This window comes from Leptinotarsa decemlineata, unplaced genomic scaffold (assembly GCF_025532065.1).
Source record: "Leptinotarsa decemlineata unplaced genomic scaffold, Ldec_3_MD MMD2_tig00026340_RagTag_RagTag, whole genome shotgun sequence".
NCBI lineage: Eukaryota > Metazoa > Arthropoda > Insecta > Coleoptera > Chrysomelidae > Leptinotarsa > Leptinotarsa decemlineata.
In genome coordinates, this window is record NW_027412694.1 from 2,344,768 (window position 1) to 2,362,778 (window position 18,011).

Here is an 18,011-nt window from a genome sequence, read left to right on the forward strand (position 1 = left end):
AAGTGTTATTAATTTCGTTTGAAGTAAATTACCGAAGTAAGTTATAAGTAGGCCTGTTGAATAACTACGTTGTCCCACTTATAGGCCTACTTATAGGTTACTGTCATGTAAATCATCATATGCAGAGACTTGGACTATCAGAAGACAGTTCATGATATTTCTCTTAAGAAGATGATGAAACACTAGAGCGCAAACTCTGTATCTACCACGCCGTGGACAGAATTAGGTTTTCGGAATTTACCAGTTTTCTATCTGACCTGAAAGATCATTAATCGAATAAGGAAGCAGGACTTATTCGACCGAGTTCGATTGGGTGTGAGTAATAATAAACTCTTTCGAGTTGCAGCGAAGGGTCAAATGAACACACTTACTTTAGACCTACTCACCTACTCTCAAAATATAATTAAAAATGTCTTTGGATTTTCTGTAATAAATGTTTTTGCATAAACGAGGTTTTTCGTTATCGGGCCATTCAAAAATAACCTATTCAATCACCTCCTCCGGTGATGATTATGAGATATACGACAGGTGACATTATTCCCAAATTGATGATATTTATTGCTTCAATATCAACAACACATGTTTTTCTACGTAGCCGTCTAAAATATATTCAATATATTCAATATAATACAAATAACTTCATGAAAATTGTTAGAAATATTTCCATTTGTAATGATTCTATACGATTTTTCAAATGAGATAGAGTAACAAAAAAAAACTCTCCTCAAAAGTTTCACCCAGAAAATTCACTCAGGTATGTTAAAATTCAGATTCCCCTCTACCTTGATTTCGGTTCCTCCATTTCGGAAAATGAATTATAAACGCTAATTGATGAAGTTTCGAAACTTCAAAGCGTCATTAGATCGATTTCCAGCTAACATGGGGCATCTGTAAGTAACACGTGCATGTAATCGTTTGCGATCTGTTATCTCTCTAAAACACCGAGCAGAGATAAGGTCCCTCTCCTCTAACATTTTATATAATTAGTGCTTGATCACTTGCAGACAGAAAATAATGAATGACTACCTTATTTTCCAGATAATAACTGATAAAATTCTGAGAGATCATGAGGAATGTCATTATGATCTAATGGTTTTATTGATGAGTATTTGCCTGAGTTTAGGAAATGAATAGATATACTCGCCGAGAGATGAGTATTTATGGGTCATTCGAGTACTTTCACTTATCTCCTCTTTCCGCTTCACCGGAGTGGAAGATGATCCTTTGGCGGGAGTTGGCCGAGCACAAGAGACACACACAGCAAGGGAAATCAGCAAATCAGGAATAGCAGAGCATATTTGGACTGATCAACATAACATCGAGTGATTCCAAGATGAGATCATATACAGAGAGGGACAATGGTTTAGGAGGAAATTCAAAGAAGCCGCACATATGTTGTCCAACAATGTATTTAGCCAATCTAGCGTAGAAATGCGCAACATATGGAAACCCATAATTAGGCAAACAATGGCCAACTCCCGCCATACGGTCATCTCCCGCCATACGGTCATCTCCCTTTGAACCGGTTAAGCGGAAAGAGGAAAGAGGAGATAAGTGAAAGTACTCGAATGACCCATAAATCAGTCCAGTTATCACCTGAAGACTATTGTGGATACTAATAGTGGAAACGTCGTGAAGTAACTTGACTTGTAACGTAAAGTAACTTGTAATTTTTCATTTTTATTTATTGTTTGATCGTTCTTTTTTTTTCTTGTATTTTATTTCACTGTAATTCCGTTTCAGTCTTTTTTTGCCTAATATAATTGTCACTTTCAGATATTCTTTTCAATTTGTATTGGTTCCTTTTGGGGTTTCAAATCATTTTATATAATATTAGACAAAGGGAGTTCGAACTAATGAAATTCATCATGAATTATATATCCCGTTCCCATGTGAACCGCTGACCATGCTGAAGCAGAATCTCGCGATTCTGGGAAACTGATGTGCAAGCATTCTTATCTTCATGGGAAGAATACTTTTGTAATTCAGTTATTATTTTGCTCCCACACTGTTAACATCTATTTTTGTTAATAAAATCAATTTTTAAAAAAGGACTTTGACATCCGAAAGTTATATTTGGCGCAGTCGGTAGGATACTCGAAATTGAACATATAGAACGTGCAATATTCGTTTCAACGATTTATCGGGTATCAAATTTGTTGTTTTGTCTTGTGGAGGTGTTTGTGAAGGAGTGGCTCTTCAAACTCCTAGAAACACAATCCATCGTGGACCCTCAGCTACCTTCAACAGGCAGATCATCGGGGAGTGGAAAAGAATCGTCCAGTTTCGCAAAAAGTCTTTCTGGAAATCAAAAATCGAGGAACCAGTCGTCTACCTTATAAAGGATGTTCAAAGTTCTTACAATTTTAATGTAAGTCGTAATTTTTAAATGTCTATTGATAATTCATCTCAAATTCTTGGAAAGTTAAATTTGAATAACGAAAATCCTTCAGCTGACTCTTCAGTTTCTTTGCCTAATTCTTCTAGTAGTTCAAATATAATAATGGCTAATCAATTCAACTCGGAATACCTTAGGTGTGTGCCTAAATTCGACGGCAACCCTAATGATTTAAATAGATATCTATCAGTTTGTGATTCAATAATTAACACTTTTTATAATGTGGCTGAGCCGACAACCTTTCAAAATGTTTATTTAGTGAACTGTCTCATTTCAAAATTATCAGGCAATGCTAAAGTAGTAGCTAATATACAGAATGTTTCAAATTGGAAACAACTCAAAGATACATCAACCAGAAACTTTGCCCATCAGGGATGAAACTTGCCTAAACAGAGACATGGTTATGCTTAGGCAATCCCCTAATGAAAAGCCTCAACAGTTCTATAATAGGTGTTTAAATATATTGAACCTATTGTGCAATTATATCGACGTTCACGAAATCACACAAGAATCTAAAAGGTGTAAAAGAGATTTATATAGCAATTTGACATCGAAAACCTTTCTTTCTGGGCTTGGGTACTAGAATACGTTGTATGCAACCCAAATCTCTCAGTGAAGCATTGCAGTTTGTTTTACAGGAAGACAATGTATATTACTTTCAAAATTTCTCAAATAAGAATACATTTAGGCCAAACTTTCAACCTTCTAGAACACCAATTCAGATCAGACAGCCAAATTCTCCTCCTATCAATAATTATAGTACACCAAATAACTTTTTCAGACAGCAAAATCAATTTCCTTCACAACCAATATCAATTCAGCCACGAGCATCAAGCCAACCCCAAAAATTCTTTACCAACGCGCAAGTTTTTAGACAACCATTTCAAAACAGAAATGTTTTCAGGCCCAACCAAAATCAGAACTTCACAAAACCTACACCCATGAGTGTATCCACCAGAAATACATATCAAACAAATAAACCAGTACCAATGAGTGTTTCGACAAGAAACGCCCCTAATTATCGATCAGGTCCCTCAAACTCATTTCAAAATCAAACCCAAAGAAATTTTATAACATAGGAATTAATTATTTAATACGGTAGTTAGTGACACTCAAAATGAACCAAATTATAGCGAACACGAATATTACGCTGAAGAAGATTATAACGAACATTTTGACGAATTTCTGTATTGCGAGAATTAAAATCAGTAAATTCTGAGGTAAATTTTCAGGAAATGTCAACCACAAACAATCAAACCTAGTTCCGCAAATCATTTCTTTCAATAATTCTAGTTCTAGCGAATTATCATATATAACATTTTCGGAATGACGCAAAATTTCTCATCGATTCAGGCTCCACGAAATCTTTCATAGATCCAGAAATTGCTCAAAAACTGTTTTCAAATCTAATTAAATACGACCCGTTTATTGTTTCCACAGTTTTCCAAATATCAGCTCATAAATTAAGCGCATCTATGCCCGCTTCAAAATTATTCAATTTGCCACAACAAAACCATTTAAAATTTTTCTTTTCAAATTTTATGACATTTTCAAAGGATTAATTGGTCTTGACAATTTAAAACTTTCACAAGCCAACCTAGATTTTGGTAATGACTATCTTATCACTCCTTATGCGAAAATAAAACTGAAGTTTCAAAAAACAAAAAGCGATCTCAATTTAATTACGATTGCTCCAAGATCAGAGCAAGTGATACAGTTCAAAACATCAATACAGAATGGTGAAATAATAATACCTCACCAACGGTTCCATAATTGTGATTTGTCTTACTGTTGCAAATGAAGGTAGAGCTCTCACTCCAGTAACCCTGAATTTTTCAGAACCAATCGCTGTTGAAAAACTTGATAAAAACAAAATTCAAAAAATCAATTTTCATAATTTTGATGATTCCCCTAAGCAAAATTTAGATTTTTCAAAAATTTGATGTGACCATTTGAATGAAGAGGAAAGATCAAAGATACTTTCGCTGTGCAAAGAATTCTCTGACATATTTCATTATGAAAATACCCCGCTGACTTTCACGACCGTGTAAAGCACCAAATTAGAACATCTGATGAAATACCGGTGTATACAAAATCATACCGGTACCCATTTATACACAAGAAAGAAGTCAAAAATCAGATAAAAAAATGCTTGACCAGAAAATTATTCGGCCAAGCAATTCTCCTTGGTCATCGCCAATTTGGGTGGTACCCAAAAAGGTCGATGCTTCTGGGAAGCAAAAATGGAGGATTGTTGTTGACTATCGCAAGCTCATAGAGAAAACGATAGATAACAAATACCCTTTACCTAGCATCACAGATCTTCTGGACAAACTGGGAAAATGCCAGTATTTCAAAACACTCGACCTGGCCAGTGGCTTCCGTCAAATTGAAATGGAAGAGGACGACATTGAAAAAACAGCTTTTAATACGGAACATGGCCATTATGAGTACCTGAGGATGCTATTTGGTTTGAAAAGCGCACCAGCTACCTTTCAGCGCGTAATGGATAATATCCTACGTGGTATCCAGAACGAAAAGTGCTTGGTATACCTCGACGATATTATTATCTTCTCGACTTCTCTCCAAGAACACTTTGAGAGCCTTAAATCTGTCTTCAACAGGATGAGAAGCTCCAACTTCAAAATTCAGCTGTATAAATCGGAATTCCTATGAAAGGAAGTAGCCTATCTGGGACACGTCGTGACTCCCGAAGGTGTCAAGCCGATTCCAGATAAAATCACAGCCATCAAAATTTCCCCGTCCCAAAAACCACCAAACAGATCAAATTATTCTTGGGTTTGTTAGGTTACTATCGACGCTTTATCAATAATTTCGCTTGACTAACGAAACCATTAACCAAATACCTGAAGAAAGGCGCAAAAATTGAACATAATGCAGAGTTTTTGAAATGTTTCAATACCTGCAAAAACCTGTTAATCAACGATCCGATTTTGCAGTACCCCGACTTTTCTAAACCTTCTATTCTCACCATGGACGCAAGTAAATTTGCCCTGAGAGCTGTCCTTTCTCAAGGCCCTATAGGCCATGACCTTCCAGTTGCGTACGCATCTCGGAACCCTGAATGACTCAGAGCAAAATCACTCAGTCATTGAGAAAGAGCTTCTCGCCGTCGTATGGGCTACCAAATACTTCCGCCCATATCTCTTTGGACGAAAGTTCAATATAGTCACTGACCACAAACCCCTTCAGTGGTTATTCTCTCTGAAGGACCCCAACTCAAAATTGCTGAGATTATACCATAATCTACAAAAAAGGCAAGTTGAACACCAACGCCGATGCTTTATCCCGTGCCGAAATCAACACTAAGGACACCAAAACCTTTTGGGAGGAATTGGATGACATACTAGACGAATCACAACGTCTAACAAATCAAAGTGTCACTTTCAGTGGTCAAAGAAACCCAGTAAGTCGTTGCCTTGAAACCCCGGATTATCAACCCTCTTCCGATATTTTGATTATTGGAGAACCCAACCTGGACAATGAATATTCTCCTATCATGAATCCCCCTAACGAAATGCATGTAAATAATACGGACAACGAGTTACCTCCGAAATGTCACACAGAAAATGACAATCTTCCTTTACAAGTTCAACCTGATACCGAACGTACAGGAGATGAACCCCTACCAGAACCCAGAATACAGGAAGACAATGAATTACCTTCCACAGGTAATGAAAGAAATGACATTTCTTCACTATTGCAACCTAATATCGAACAAATAGTAGATGAACCCCTTCCAGAATGCGAAAACTTTGAAGATGACACCATTCACTCAAATGCTGAACAGAACCCTGTTGTAACTATTCTAATAGCGCAGTGTGCCGTGAACCTAGGGCTCAATCAGTTGATTATAAGCTCAGTCCTCCATTCTCCGGCCAAACCTGAAACTACTATTCTGTTTGAGAGATGAATGAGAATTCATGTACAAATATCGCAAAATAATACAGAAAACGATATTTTGAATTTTGTCAAAGAATATATCGCCCCAGGAGTGCAGTACCATGTCTATTTTGAAAACCCCGAACTTTATGAATCATTTTCGGCAACAATTCAAAAAAATTTCAAGTGTCCCTCTATAAAATTCAAAAGGTGTACCAAAAAGCTTCTGAAAAAGCTTCTGGACGTTACGAAAAAAGAAGACGTTCAAGAAATTATCAAAAACCACCATGAAGGTAAGTCAAACCACCGCGGTGTTGACGAAACTTTCGCAAGAATTAAGGAAAAACATTACTGGCCGAACATAAAAGAAACCATTCAAACATATATTAATCAATGCCTTATTTGCCAACAAAGCAAATATGAGCGAAACCCCATCAGAATGAAGCTCAACATCACCCCTACAGCAACCAAACCTTCCGAAATCGTACATATGGATACATTCACTATCGAAAGTAGAAAATTTCTCACAATCATAGACAGTTTTTCAAAGTACGCACAGGCATACCTAGTCAACTCCTTGACAGGTACGGAAATAGCCGACAACCTCATTAAATTTTTTTCTCATCATGGTATCCCCAAACGAATTATCGTTGACAACGGTACCGAATTCAATAACTTTCTCATTTCGGAACTCCTGGCTTTACACAAAGTCGAAGTTCATTTCACATCACCACACCATCCTCAATCCAATGGAATGATAGAACGGTTCCATTCTACCATTCTAGAACACATTCGTCTACTCAACACTAGAGGATTTTTGAAAACCCCTCCAAAAATGAAAATGTTGTACGCAATTTTGGCATATAATCACTCTATACATTCGGTCACAAAACTCAAGCCAATTGACATCATAAGTGGTCACATTTCAACCAATGATCCTTTCGAAATTGATATTGATCGGAAATTACTAAATGATTACACCAATGATCACAAGGAACGATTAAAACTCCTCTATTCCAAAATAAACTCGGATCTAATAAAGCGAAAGGAAAAGATAGTAGAACGAGAAAATAAAAACGCGATGATCCCATTGTATTCAAAACCAAACAAAAAGTTTACGGGAAAAACATATTAGGCAAAAGGATGCAAATAAATTTCAAAAACCAACTCAAATCAAAACGGTCGATCATACAATGAAAACAGTTTCTACAGAAAACCAACAAAAAATTCACATGGACAATTTGAAACGCCCCCTCAAAAAATACCCATTTCCCACTAGAAATTGATTGATTTTTCAGATTATCTGGACCTCTCGGACTCCAGGAAAATATATCTAAACAAAACCTAAAGAACAATCCAGGACTCATTCCTCTCAAACTTGAAACAGCCAAAGTCGAAACGCACGCATATTCACTTATTCATTATTATGATTTAAATTCCATAATCATGGAGGTAAATGAACTGAAATTTCATTCAAAAAATGTAAGGACACTTGTAGGCGGTCACAAAGACTACTCATGGGACACATCTAACTATTTAAAAATATTAGAATTTTCGGAAAAGGAAGTGACTGATAGACTCAACAATATTTTACCACATCCACTCAGAACAAAGCGCGGTCTTATAAACGGCATTGGATCCATTTTCAAGTCGATCACAGGAAATTTAGATTCCAACGATGGTGAAAAATATGACCGTCTGATCAAAGAATTACAAGATAATCAAAATAATCTAGTAACGAACATCAAGAAGCAAAACTCACTCTCAATCTCATTAATTGATCAGTTCAATAGTACAGTTCAGCAAGTGAAACATAACGAAAGGCTTTTGGAATCAAAACTTAATCAAATAGAAAAAATTGTTGAAAATCAAACGTATAAAGAAAACTCTATGTTTAACAAAGACATCTTGAATCAGATAATCAATACATTTGAAATCATAAATTCAATTTTGCAAGATGTTGAAAACTCAATACAATTTTCCAGACTGAACATTCTTCACTCTAGTATTATAAAAACAAAAGATTTATTCAAATAACTGCAAAAATTGAATAAAACTGTTAAGAAAGACCAACTACCAATAGAAATAAGTTTCGATAATACTTTGCTTTATGAAAAAATTATTAGCCTCAAAAGCTATATATCAAATTTCAGAATAACCTATATCTTGCATATTCCAATTACCCATCCATCAAATTTCGATTACTATCACCTATTTTCTATTCCGATATTAAATAAGGGCCAGTTTAAGGGTGTTATACCTCAAAACAAATATTTGTCAAAAAACGAAAAATTGTACGCATTCTTGAGCGATCCTTGTTTGGAGATCTCCCATCGAACCTATATCTGCCCATCCACCAACATCAAAGAGCTAACAGAAGACAATCCCTGCGAAATCCAATTAATCAATGTCCAGGGCACCTCCACTTGTAAGGAGACTGTCATACATTTATCGAGACCAGCCATCAGACAACTAGACAACTCAAACAAATGGGTTGTCCTCCTACCAGCTCAACAAACTACCAAACTCAAGTGCCAGAACCAGAACGAAATCGAGAACCTACTACCTGGAAGTTATCAATTCGATATTCCAATTGGATGCCAGTTATCCTGTGGCAACCAAATCATAACCAACGATCACCAAGTTACCAATAGTGAACCAATCATCTTACCAGATCTGGACGGAAGGAAACCAGAGCCACCCAAATCAATAGGGATCCAACTTGACAACCTGAACGTGGACGAACTTCATTCAATAAAAACAGCAATAATGGAAAAGGAACCGATTATATTTTTCAAAGACGTATCACATATCCCAAGTTTTTGGACGATGTTTATCTACTTGGTCATAGCATCAATTTGTTTGTACCGAGTGCACAAGAAGATTGGCTTCATAGGGTGCAAAACCAATGGACCATCCGAACCAAGTCAAGATATCGAGATGTCTAGGGTTCAACTTCCTCGCTGACCCTCCTACGTTGAATCTTCGGGGGAAAGAATTATATCGCCCGTTCCCATGTGAACCGCTGACCATGCTGAAGCAGATTCTCGCGATTCTGGGAAAGTGATGTGCAAGCATTCTTATCTTCATGGGAAGAATACTTTTGTAATTCAGTTATAATTTTGCTCTCACACTGTTAACATCTATTTTTGTTAATAAAATTAATTTTTAAGAAAGGACTTTGACATCCGAAAGTTATATTTCATGCAACATTGTCAATCACCTTCAAACAAAATTGAATAGTTTCCGCGAATCTGGTATTGCCTAGAGCTTTACTATTTTTGAAGTATATCCACACTATTGCTTGAAAAAATATTTGAAGAATTGTCAATAAAGTCGAGAATCAGGTTACATATAGTAGTAGTATGCTTTGGGAGTGCGCACTGTTTGGGATGAATTCAGCATACAATTGAAGAGGATATTGAAGCGAACCTCAAGAATACGTGAGATATAATATAAACTAGTTGAAGGACAGCCATTTGGCTATACGGTTTTTGTTTGTCCAAGATAGAAGAAATGTGTTATCTATTTTTCAGGAATGAAGTCAAACTTTGTTCATCATGAAATGAAGATGCATAGTTTTCAACTTATGTTATTCTTATTTGCTTATAGCATAGTGTGAAAAATTGACTTATTGATGCAAATGGTGAAAAGCGGATAGAGCTGACAATCTAGTCGCAGATGCAATAACACGATTGTTATATTTAATGATGTGAGAACTTCTCACAGAAACGGATATCTATATGTAAGACATGACGAATAACCCTGGATGGGTTGAACGAGAACAGTCACAGTTAAGCATTCTTGAAGTTCTCACATGTTGTTTATTGATGTTCTTTATGTGATTAGAATAAATATTGTAAGCGAAGACTTCGTGTTTATGTTATCTGACAGAGACAGCTGTGGGATGATAGTGAAAATGGGTGAAAAAAAACGTAAAGACAAGAAAAAATTGGTTTTGCGAAAACGGGGAATTTCCTCAAGTAGTGCCAGTAGTGATAGTGATGGTTCCACAAAACGGGAATTGAAAAGATTGAAATCTGAATTGAAGAGATTAAAACAAAGGCAGGTTAAGTACACTCATCAAACAGGCGACGAGTTTCTGGTTCCTTTGTTCGAGCCATCTCAAGATGACTCAGTGGTAGAACAATGGCGTGATAGAGTCGATTATCTAGCTGCAAAATATGGTTGGGATGATGATTCAATACTAGGGCTGATATCGAGGAGGTTGAGAGGCAACGCACGGCAGTGGTTTGACGAAAATGCCACATATGATGCAAGTTGGGAAGAAGTAAAACGTTTAATGAACCTTCAATTCCGTAAGTCTGTTCCATTTTCTAATTTGCTAAAGAATGTTGCCAATTATGAAACAAAACCTGTTCCAAAACTTAGACGACTATTGTTTTCGAAAGTTGTCAAATTTAAAAGCACTCAGTTTAGCAATTCCTGATGAATATTTGGTCGATGCTGTAATAGGTGGTATAACAGATGAAAATTCAGCTAGTACTGTTAGATCTGCCCAGTATACTGATGCTAATTTGTTATATGCTTATTTGAATACCATGGGAGATATGCCATCTCAAATTAGAGTCCTCAATGCTAGTTACCAAACTCCTTCATTTAATAGTCGTCCTGTTCATCAAGATCAAAAAAGTAAAAATTCCAAAGGAGGTTTAATTTGTTTCAATTGTGATATTTCGGGACATATAGCTGAAAATTGTAGAAAACCTCGTATTGTGTGTTCTAACTCTAAACTTTCAGGATATGTAGCTCACAATTATCATGAAGCGAAAGATCTCAGAAGGTTATAGACGCTCAAGAGCAGTTATGTCTCCAGATCATTTTAAAAAATGGATAAGTATACAAGGCGACCAAAATTAAGTTGAGCAAACGTTGCTCTGTAGGTAGAAAAGGTAAACGTTATCGTTGGTGAACGTCACCATTGAGCAAACATTGCTCTGTAAGTAGGAAAGGTAAACGTTACCTTTGGTGAACGTCACCATTGATCAAATGTTGCTCTGTGAGTAGAAAAGGTAAAGGTTATCTTTGGTGAACGTCACCATTGAGCAAACGTTGCTCTGTAAGTAGAAAAGGTAAACGTTACTTCTGGTGAACGTCACCATTGAGCAAACATTGCTCTGTAAGTAGAAAAGGTAAACATATCTTTGGTGAACGTCACCATTGAGCAAACGTTTCTCTGTTGAATTTTTCTAATATTTTTTTGTTCCCAGGTCAGAATAAGATCTGAGGGCAGACCTTTTGCAGGATGGCCGAATGTAGGAGATGACGAATAACCCTGGATGTGTTGAATGAGAACAGTCACAGCTAACCATTCTTGGAGTCCACACGTGTTGTTTATTAATGTTCGTTATGGGATTAGAATAAGTATTGTATTCGAAGACTTCGTGTTTATGTTATCTGACATATACTTACTCATACATAGAATATCCCTATGAAAAACAAAAAAATTCATTCGACTTTTTTCCTCCTCTTCATAAAAGAGGACGTATGTTTGCCTCTCCACTCACAAGCAATTTTGATGAAATTGGTGATACGTGTGAATCTTTGTATTCATGTTACGTGTCAGTAAAGAAGTGTATGCAGTATGATGTGTAATGCTCGCTGTGAATCGAAAGTGAATATAGATAATGACAAGTATCCACATTGTCTACTTCATAGTTGTTCATATCTAATCCTTCTATATAAAATTCGACGGCATCATTCAATTCGTTTCTGAATCTTTCCGTTGGAATGAATGTTTTTAATGAATAACTGAAATACGAGAAAACTCATGGATCAAAAAGGATTTTGTGCATTTTCTCCTTCCTTAGTACCTCGAACACATCGATTTTTCATCCCCATATGGAGTTTTTTTTTGTGAAGGAATACAAGCATTGCGATAAACTCAAGTGGCCAGTTCTTTGTGTTATGTGGGAAAGACAAATCCAAGAAAGGATCGAAGGTTACTGATGAATGTCCACAGTGTGTGCACTTCATCGTGGATTTCAGTTGAGCAATGGAATTACATACAATCTTACAGTTACACATCTTCAAACATCTCAGATACAATTTTCGTGCTTTTCCGCTGTCTCTCAATTTTTTCATCGATCTCCGATAAGATCGGTTTAGGTTTCCATTTGATTCATTCGACTTCCTCATGTAAACCTTCTGAAAGATAATGAAGGACCTCCTGAACGCCTTGATGGGCATGATCCATGAATCGAGAGGCAAAACACTGAATATGATTTTTCAAAGTTACTGAATTTTCTGTTCTATCGGAGGAATCTTCTGACCAGAATTTCTTGATAACTTCTGCGAACGCTTTGATTAAAGTATCCTTCATACTATGAATACTACTATTGATATCTTCCACGTATTCATCATTTTTCAAGTATTCCAATAACAATCACCTGCTTGATGAACATCGAATTGAACTGTTCATGAAATAGGTGTTGCCAATATTTTCCATCTCATTTAGCCCAAGGTCTTTATCCAATATACAGACGTTAACCGGTCGGTTGAGGTGGGTAGTTCGCTCTACTCACTCAATCTACCGCTGTGTGAACCGGTGGTTCGAACCGCATGGCCGAGCAATCGATTTTCACTTCCTATCTTCCAACTCATGATAGGAATCACATGTTGAAAAGTAACACCTTGTCAGTTCTCATTATGCGCAAGTTTCGACTTTTGAGAGTAATCGTTCGTAGGAGGCGACAGCTGGTTGACAGAAAAATAGATTTTAAACAGATCCTTTAATCCAGGAAAGAATTATAATCTCTTGAGCTCATCCCAGATCGTAACAGGTGTGGTTTCAAAGTATGAATTTGAGAATGTAGAATGTGAGAAGTCTGAACGGAAAAGAATAATAATCGATACATAGTTGGATAATTGAATAAAATAGAAATGGACTTATATTCTCGAAATTTCATCGACTATTATACACACCAAGATCACAAATCATTTGTTGATCAAAATTTGTGAACATTTTCAACTAATAATTCTGGTGCACTCGAGATAGAGTGTTGAAAAAAATACGTAGTTTATTCAAATGAATGTACGCAGTGGGCCAAATTCGACACTTTCAAAGGGAAACTCCTGTTTTCAAATTAACTAAATGCGAACTGATGGCTGTGTCTGAAATTAAAATTTTATGAAAATCTTGATATTAAAAACCGCCAATCTGTTTAAAAATCTGTTTAAAATCTGTTTTTCCGTTAACCAGCTGTCGCACCCCTACGAACGACAACCCTCAGAAGTCGAAACTTGTGCGAGCTAAGGATTAACGAGGTCTTACCTTTTAACGTGTGATTCCTAACACGGAATCGATATCTACCATCGTTTCTGAGTTACAACATATTATTCGAAAATAGGTATTTTCGAAAAGTCGTAAGTGTCTCGTTTCTATTAAAACATTTGAAATACAGACCTTTTATGTTTTTTCATGAAGATTTTGAAACGCACACTTTGATAAAGTAGGCTTTGGAAGATACGGCAATAAAACAGGAACAATTTGAACTATATTTACTTCTAATAAATGAAACTTCAACAACAATAACAATGATAAAGAGCAATCAATGGAATATACTTCTTCGGAAAAGGTATTCTAAATGTCTACCAGCTTCTTTTACACACAGACAACATCTTTTCTTAACCTTTTTTGCCGAATTAATCAATTCAATAGAAGTGAGAGAAGCAAAACTTCCCATCACTGCCGCTTCCAATTCGTATCTAGAATTGGTCGGCAGTTCAGATATGAAATTTCCAACCATCTCCAGAAATAAATGTCCATGGGGGATAAGTCTCGTGACCTGGCCGGCCAACGGTTGACTCCTTGTTTGACCAATTATTACCAAAATTTGCAACACGACGAAGCCTCGTCTCATAGCAAATATATTTTTCTGACTTCCAGTAGTGGCAATTCATCAACAAGGTGTTCAATATTTTTCCTCAAAATTTATAAATTCCTCCGAGATGTGAAAGAGTCATTATAGATGAAAGAGCCGATAAATCTAACTCTGATAATACTTGCCCACACATTAAATCCAAATCATCCCTCACTCCTCTGCTTCATAATAGAATGGGGATTTTATTGTGTCCAAGTATGAGAAATGTAGCGGTTGAAAATGCCCGGTCTTCTCACATGAGATTCAGTTGTCCAAATACAATTCAACGAAAAATCAGGAACTTGGTTACAACTTTTCAGGAACCACTGGTATCTCCTGGTCTGAGTCGATGAACTCTTTTGGTCCTGTATGGCTTGAATTTGTGAAGTATCGTTAGGCCTGTTGATATTTCCAGTTTCGCTTTGACATTTTGGAAGCATTTTCAACAGCTCCTAAAACGACTTTTTCTTCCAATTGCTTATACCGATTTGATTTATATGATTTTCTCTAAACTGACCACCATCAATTAGGTTGTGTCGCAATCTTGCGAAAATATCTCTAAAATATTGTCTTCTCTCTGGATACCTCTCTTCGTACGAATTGCTTGCTGCTTCTGTAGTTTTCCCGCTTTGTATAAAACAGACAGACCCATTTTTCATAATTATCATACTTCATTGCGAATATGTTCGAAAATTCAACAAAAACCACTAAATGAAGACTGTCTTATTGCATTAATCACAATTTGACAGCTACCAGTGAAATTTGCATTTTGTTTTATCGACGCATCGTCCAGTGCCTACTTGATCAACGTGTGCGTTTCAAAGTCTACATGGAAAAACATAAAAGCCCTGTATTTCCAAGATGACTCTAGCAAAATATCAAGTGTGAACATTTCAGGAAAGGTTATTTAAGCTCTATATTCAGTAGTATACAGAGTGTCTGAATAAAAAATAGTTTTCTATCAATTACTATTGACATTTCTTTTGAAAAAGTAAATTTTTCACATCATTGAAATCTACGTAGGAAAGTGCTTTGAAAGCCATGTTGATCAGTTTGTTAGTAAACTTCTCCATAACCATAGGTGTAATCTCATTTTATATGTGACAGCTTGCGACATCTTGCTGCATCCAAATATATTGTTGTTACACCCAATATAATATTGCTACTTCGTTTCAAATTTTCGAAACAGTGGTTGAATTGAAGGAAAACATTCGTTGAGAAATCGACATATTCAGTGCATTTTGTTAAAAAGTTATCGAGAATCGAATGGCCAGCGATGACATGGTGACAACCTTAATATTTATACAAGATTTTCAATGAATATTCGTTCTTCTCAATGAACTTTCATTTGTATTTTGTATTTTCATTCTTGTATTTTTTCTTGTAGATAAAGAAGTACTCAAAATCATTCAACTAATATATAATATATGGATATAGCAGAATGAATTTATGGTATGTTATGAAATAATTGATAAACATCAGAAGAAGATAGTGATTAAAACAAAAAGAGGCAAATAAGCTGTTAAAAGGGCAATCAGTGATAAAATCAATACAAAAACGGATATATAAATACCAGAATTCATGAGATAAAATACAGCTCTGTTGTTGAAAAGTATCTTTAATAGATTCATTCTGAGTGCGAGACATTAATTCTACCTACGAATGAAACTGATTTTTTTTGAAAATTTAATAGAAAAAGGACAGAAGAGGTAGAATTTGCTTATGGAGACATCGAAAAGTCGATCAAGAGAAACACTATTGATAGATCAACAATTTTTCTATAACAGAGCAGTGTAGAAATATTCTATATAGAAACTAACAATCATAAAATACTCAACTCCCACTATTGCCGCAAAATAGCAAACAGTAAGTAAATTAAACATTATTTTCTCCTACAGGTTTGAAAAACACATTGTTCCTTCCTACAGGTCTCCATTTATATCAATAGAGAAGTGAAAAGTAGGAAACTCATTCTGAAACGAAATTTTTTGAATATTTGGTTATATTTATCTCATGAAAAAGTCTTTTTTATTACAGAGGGTTTTTAAAAACGAAGTTGAGTAGAAATCACCTTACTGAATATATTATGTTGAAAATTCCGTCTTCCTGAGACGTAGGTTCTCTTGAATGAATATTGATTTTTTAATTTTCTGCAGAATCACAGAATATAGAAAAAAGGATAACTTGTTTGTTTGATACCACATGAAAAATTAATCATTATCAGTTCTTGAGAATAAACACAAAGAATAGTGAAGTGATAACGAGTAATTTCAAAAAATCTCCAAAAAAATATCACTCACCAATTCCTGCTGACCTTCTTCCAGGAGTATTTCGCTGAAATTGACTTTTCCTCGGGAGACTATTATGTTGCAGCATAGGCTGCGTTTTTCTTACAGGTGTATTTTTGACTGGGGCTGCCCCTTCCGTCGCAGGTCTTTGTCAGGAACTTTGAATCGAGTTTTCTTCGCTTCTCACTTTCATTTCGTTTTTTGCGCAAGCGGCTCCTATGAATCTCAAAAGGCTCAATACTTGATCTTGCACAAGGCTAAAGCACATAGCGACCAATGCCATTCCGGTGAGTATGTAGGCGGAACATGCACACAAAGAAATATCTTCTGCGTTTTGACCGGGTAGGAGGTCGCCAAACCCTATGGTTCCGAGGCTCGTAAAACAGAAGTAGCTCCCTTTAAGAAATACATATACTGAATTAATTCAAGAAATAGTGACACCAATAACTTTTCATTACTACATAGGTATTTACATGGCCACTTACAGATGATCATCATTTAGGGAAGATATAAACTTTCTGGGATAGTAAATGAAAAAAAAATTGTATAACCTTCAATTTTTTGATACGGTCTTCCTAGAAATATGTATTTTACATGAATCGAAACAGAAATGAAAGAAAAAATAGAATTTTAATTCTGAGGACTTATCGACAACAACAAGAAACTTTAAGCATAGTGTAAAATATCAGTACTAATTTACTGTTTTTCAAGTTCGTACATGCAAATTGGAATATTTTCAAGACATAATTCAAAATGTTTGTAAGAACAACAAGAAGAAGAAAAAGAAATCAGTATGTATCTTGCCTAGATAAAAGATCAATTTTTTGTCGTTGACGCCAGAAATTTTGGAGATTTTCCGAAATATACCAAATAAGGAATTCTCACTGTTTATAGTAGCGAATATAATAGTTATTAATAGTAGGAAGTAGTTGTCAATCTGAGAAATTTTAACGATCTTTGTTGGAAACAAATTGAAAAATATGATTGTGGTTTCATTATATTTGGAATGGCATTTAGAAACTTCCTAAGAAATTTAAAATTCTACACAAAAGAAAATATGTTTCGTTTTTGTAAATATCTAAGAGACGTATCGCAGATATGCGAATTTCAAAAAAAAAAGATTCTCAAAGGGAAAAAAATTCGTCTTACAAGTCGTCACCACTAATACTGAATAGGACTCGTGATACACTGTTTAGAACCTTTGGTATGGTAATGAATATTACTTGAGATTTATCCCAACACCAAACCGTTATTATCAACACCTCGACAAGTGAAGATGATCACTTGGTAATTGAAACACGTGTCGAAGTGTTCAAAATAATAATTTGGCGTTCACTCATTGAATGATTAGAAGGAAAAAAAAAGGGTAAAAACCGGGTGGTGATCCTGAGCGCGCTGCTCGAATCTCCCCTTTTTTCAAAAAATATATACTCGTATTCAGAATACGTTGACTGCGGTCCCAAAAATGGAGCAGGTATTTTTGTTGCGTCATCGTTTGTCTGAAACCTATGACATATTTTTTCCTAGGATTTAATTGAC

General features: G+C 35.7%; 1 protein-coding gene across 1 annotated transcript in view; it reads right to left on the reverse strand.

The window, feature by feature from the left end:
* LOC111508611 (TWiK family of potassium channels protein 7) overlaps positions 1–18,011 on the reverse strand; it is a 508,045-nt gene that overhangs the window by 15,234 nt on the left and 474,800 nt on the right. Inside the window, exon 5 of the mRNA XM_074183694.1 lies at positions 16,485–16,868. Coding sequence (XP_074039795.1) covers positions 16,624–16,868 — 245 coding nt within the window. The 3' untranslated portion in view covers positions 16,485–16,623. The remainder of the gene's footprint in view (positions 1–16,484; positions 16,869–18,011) is intronic.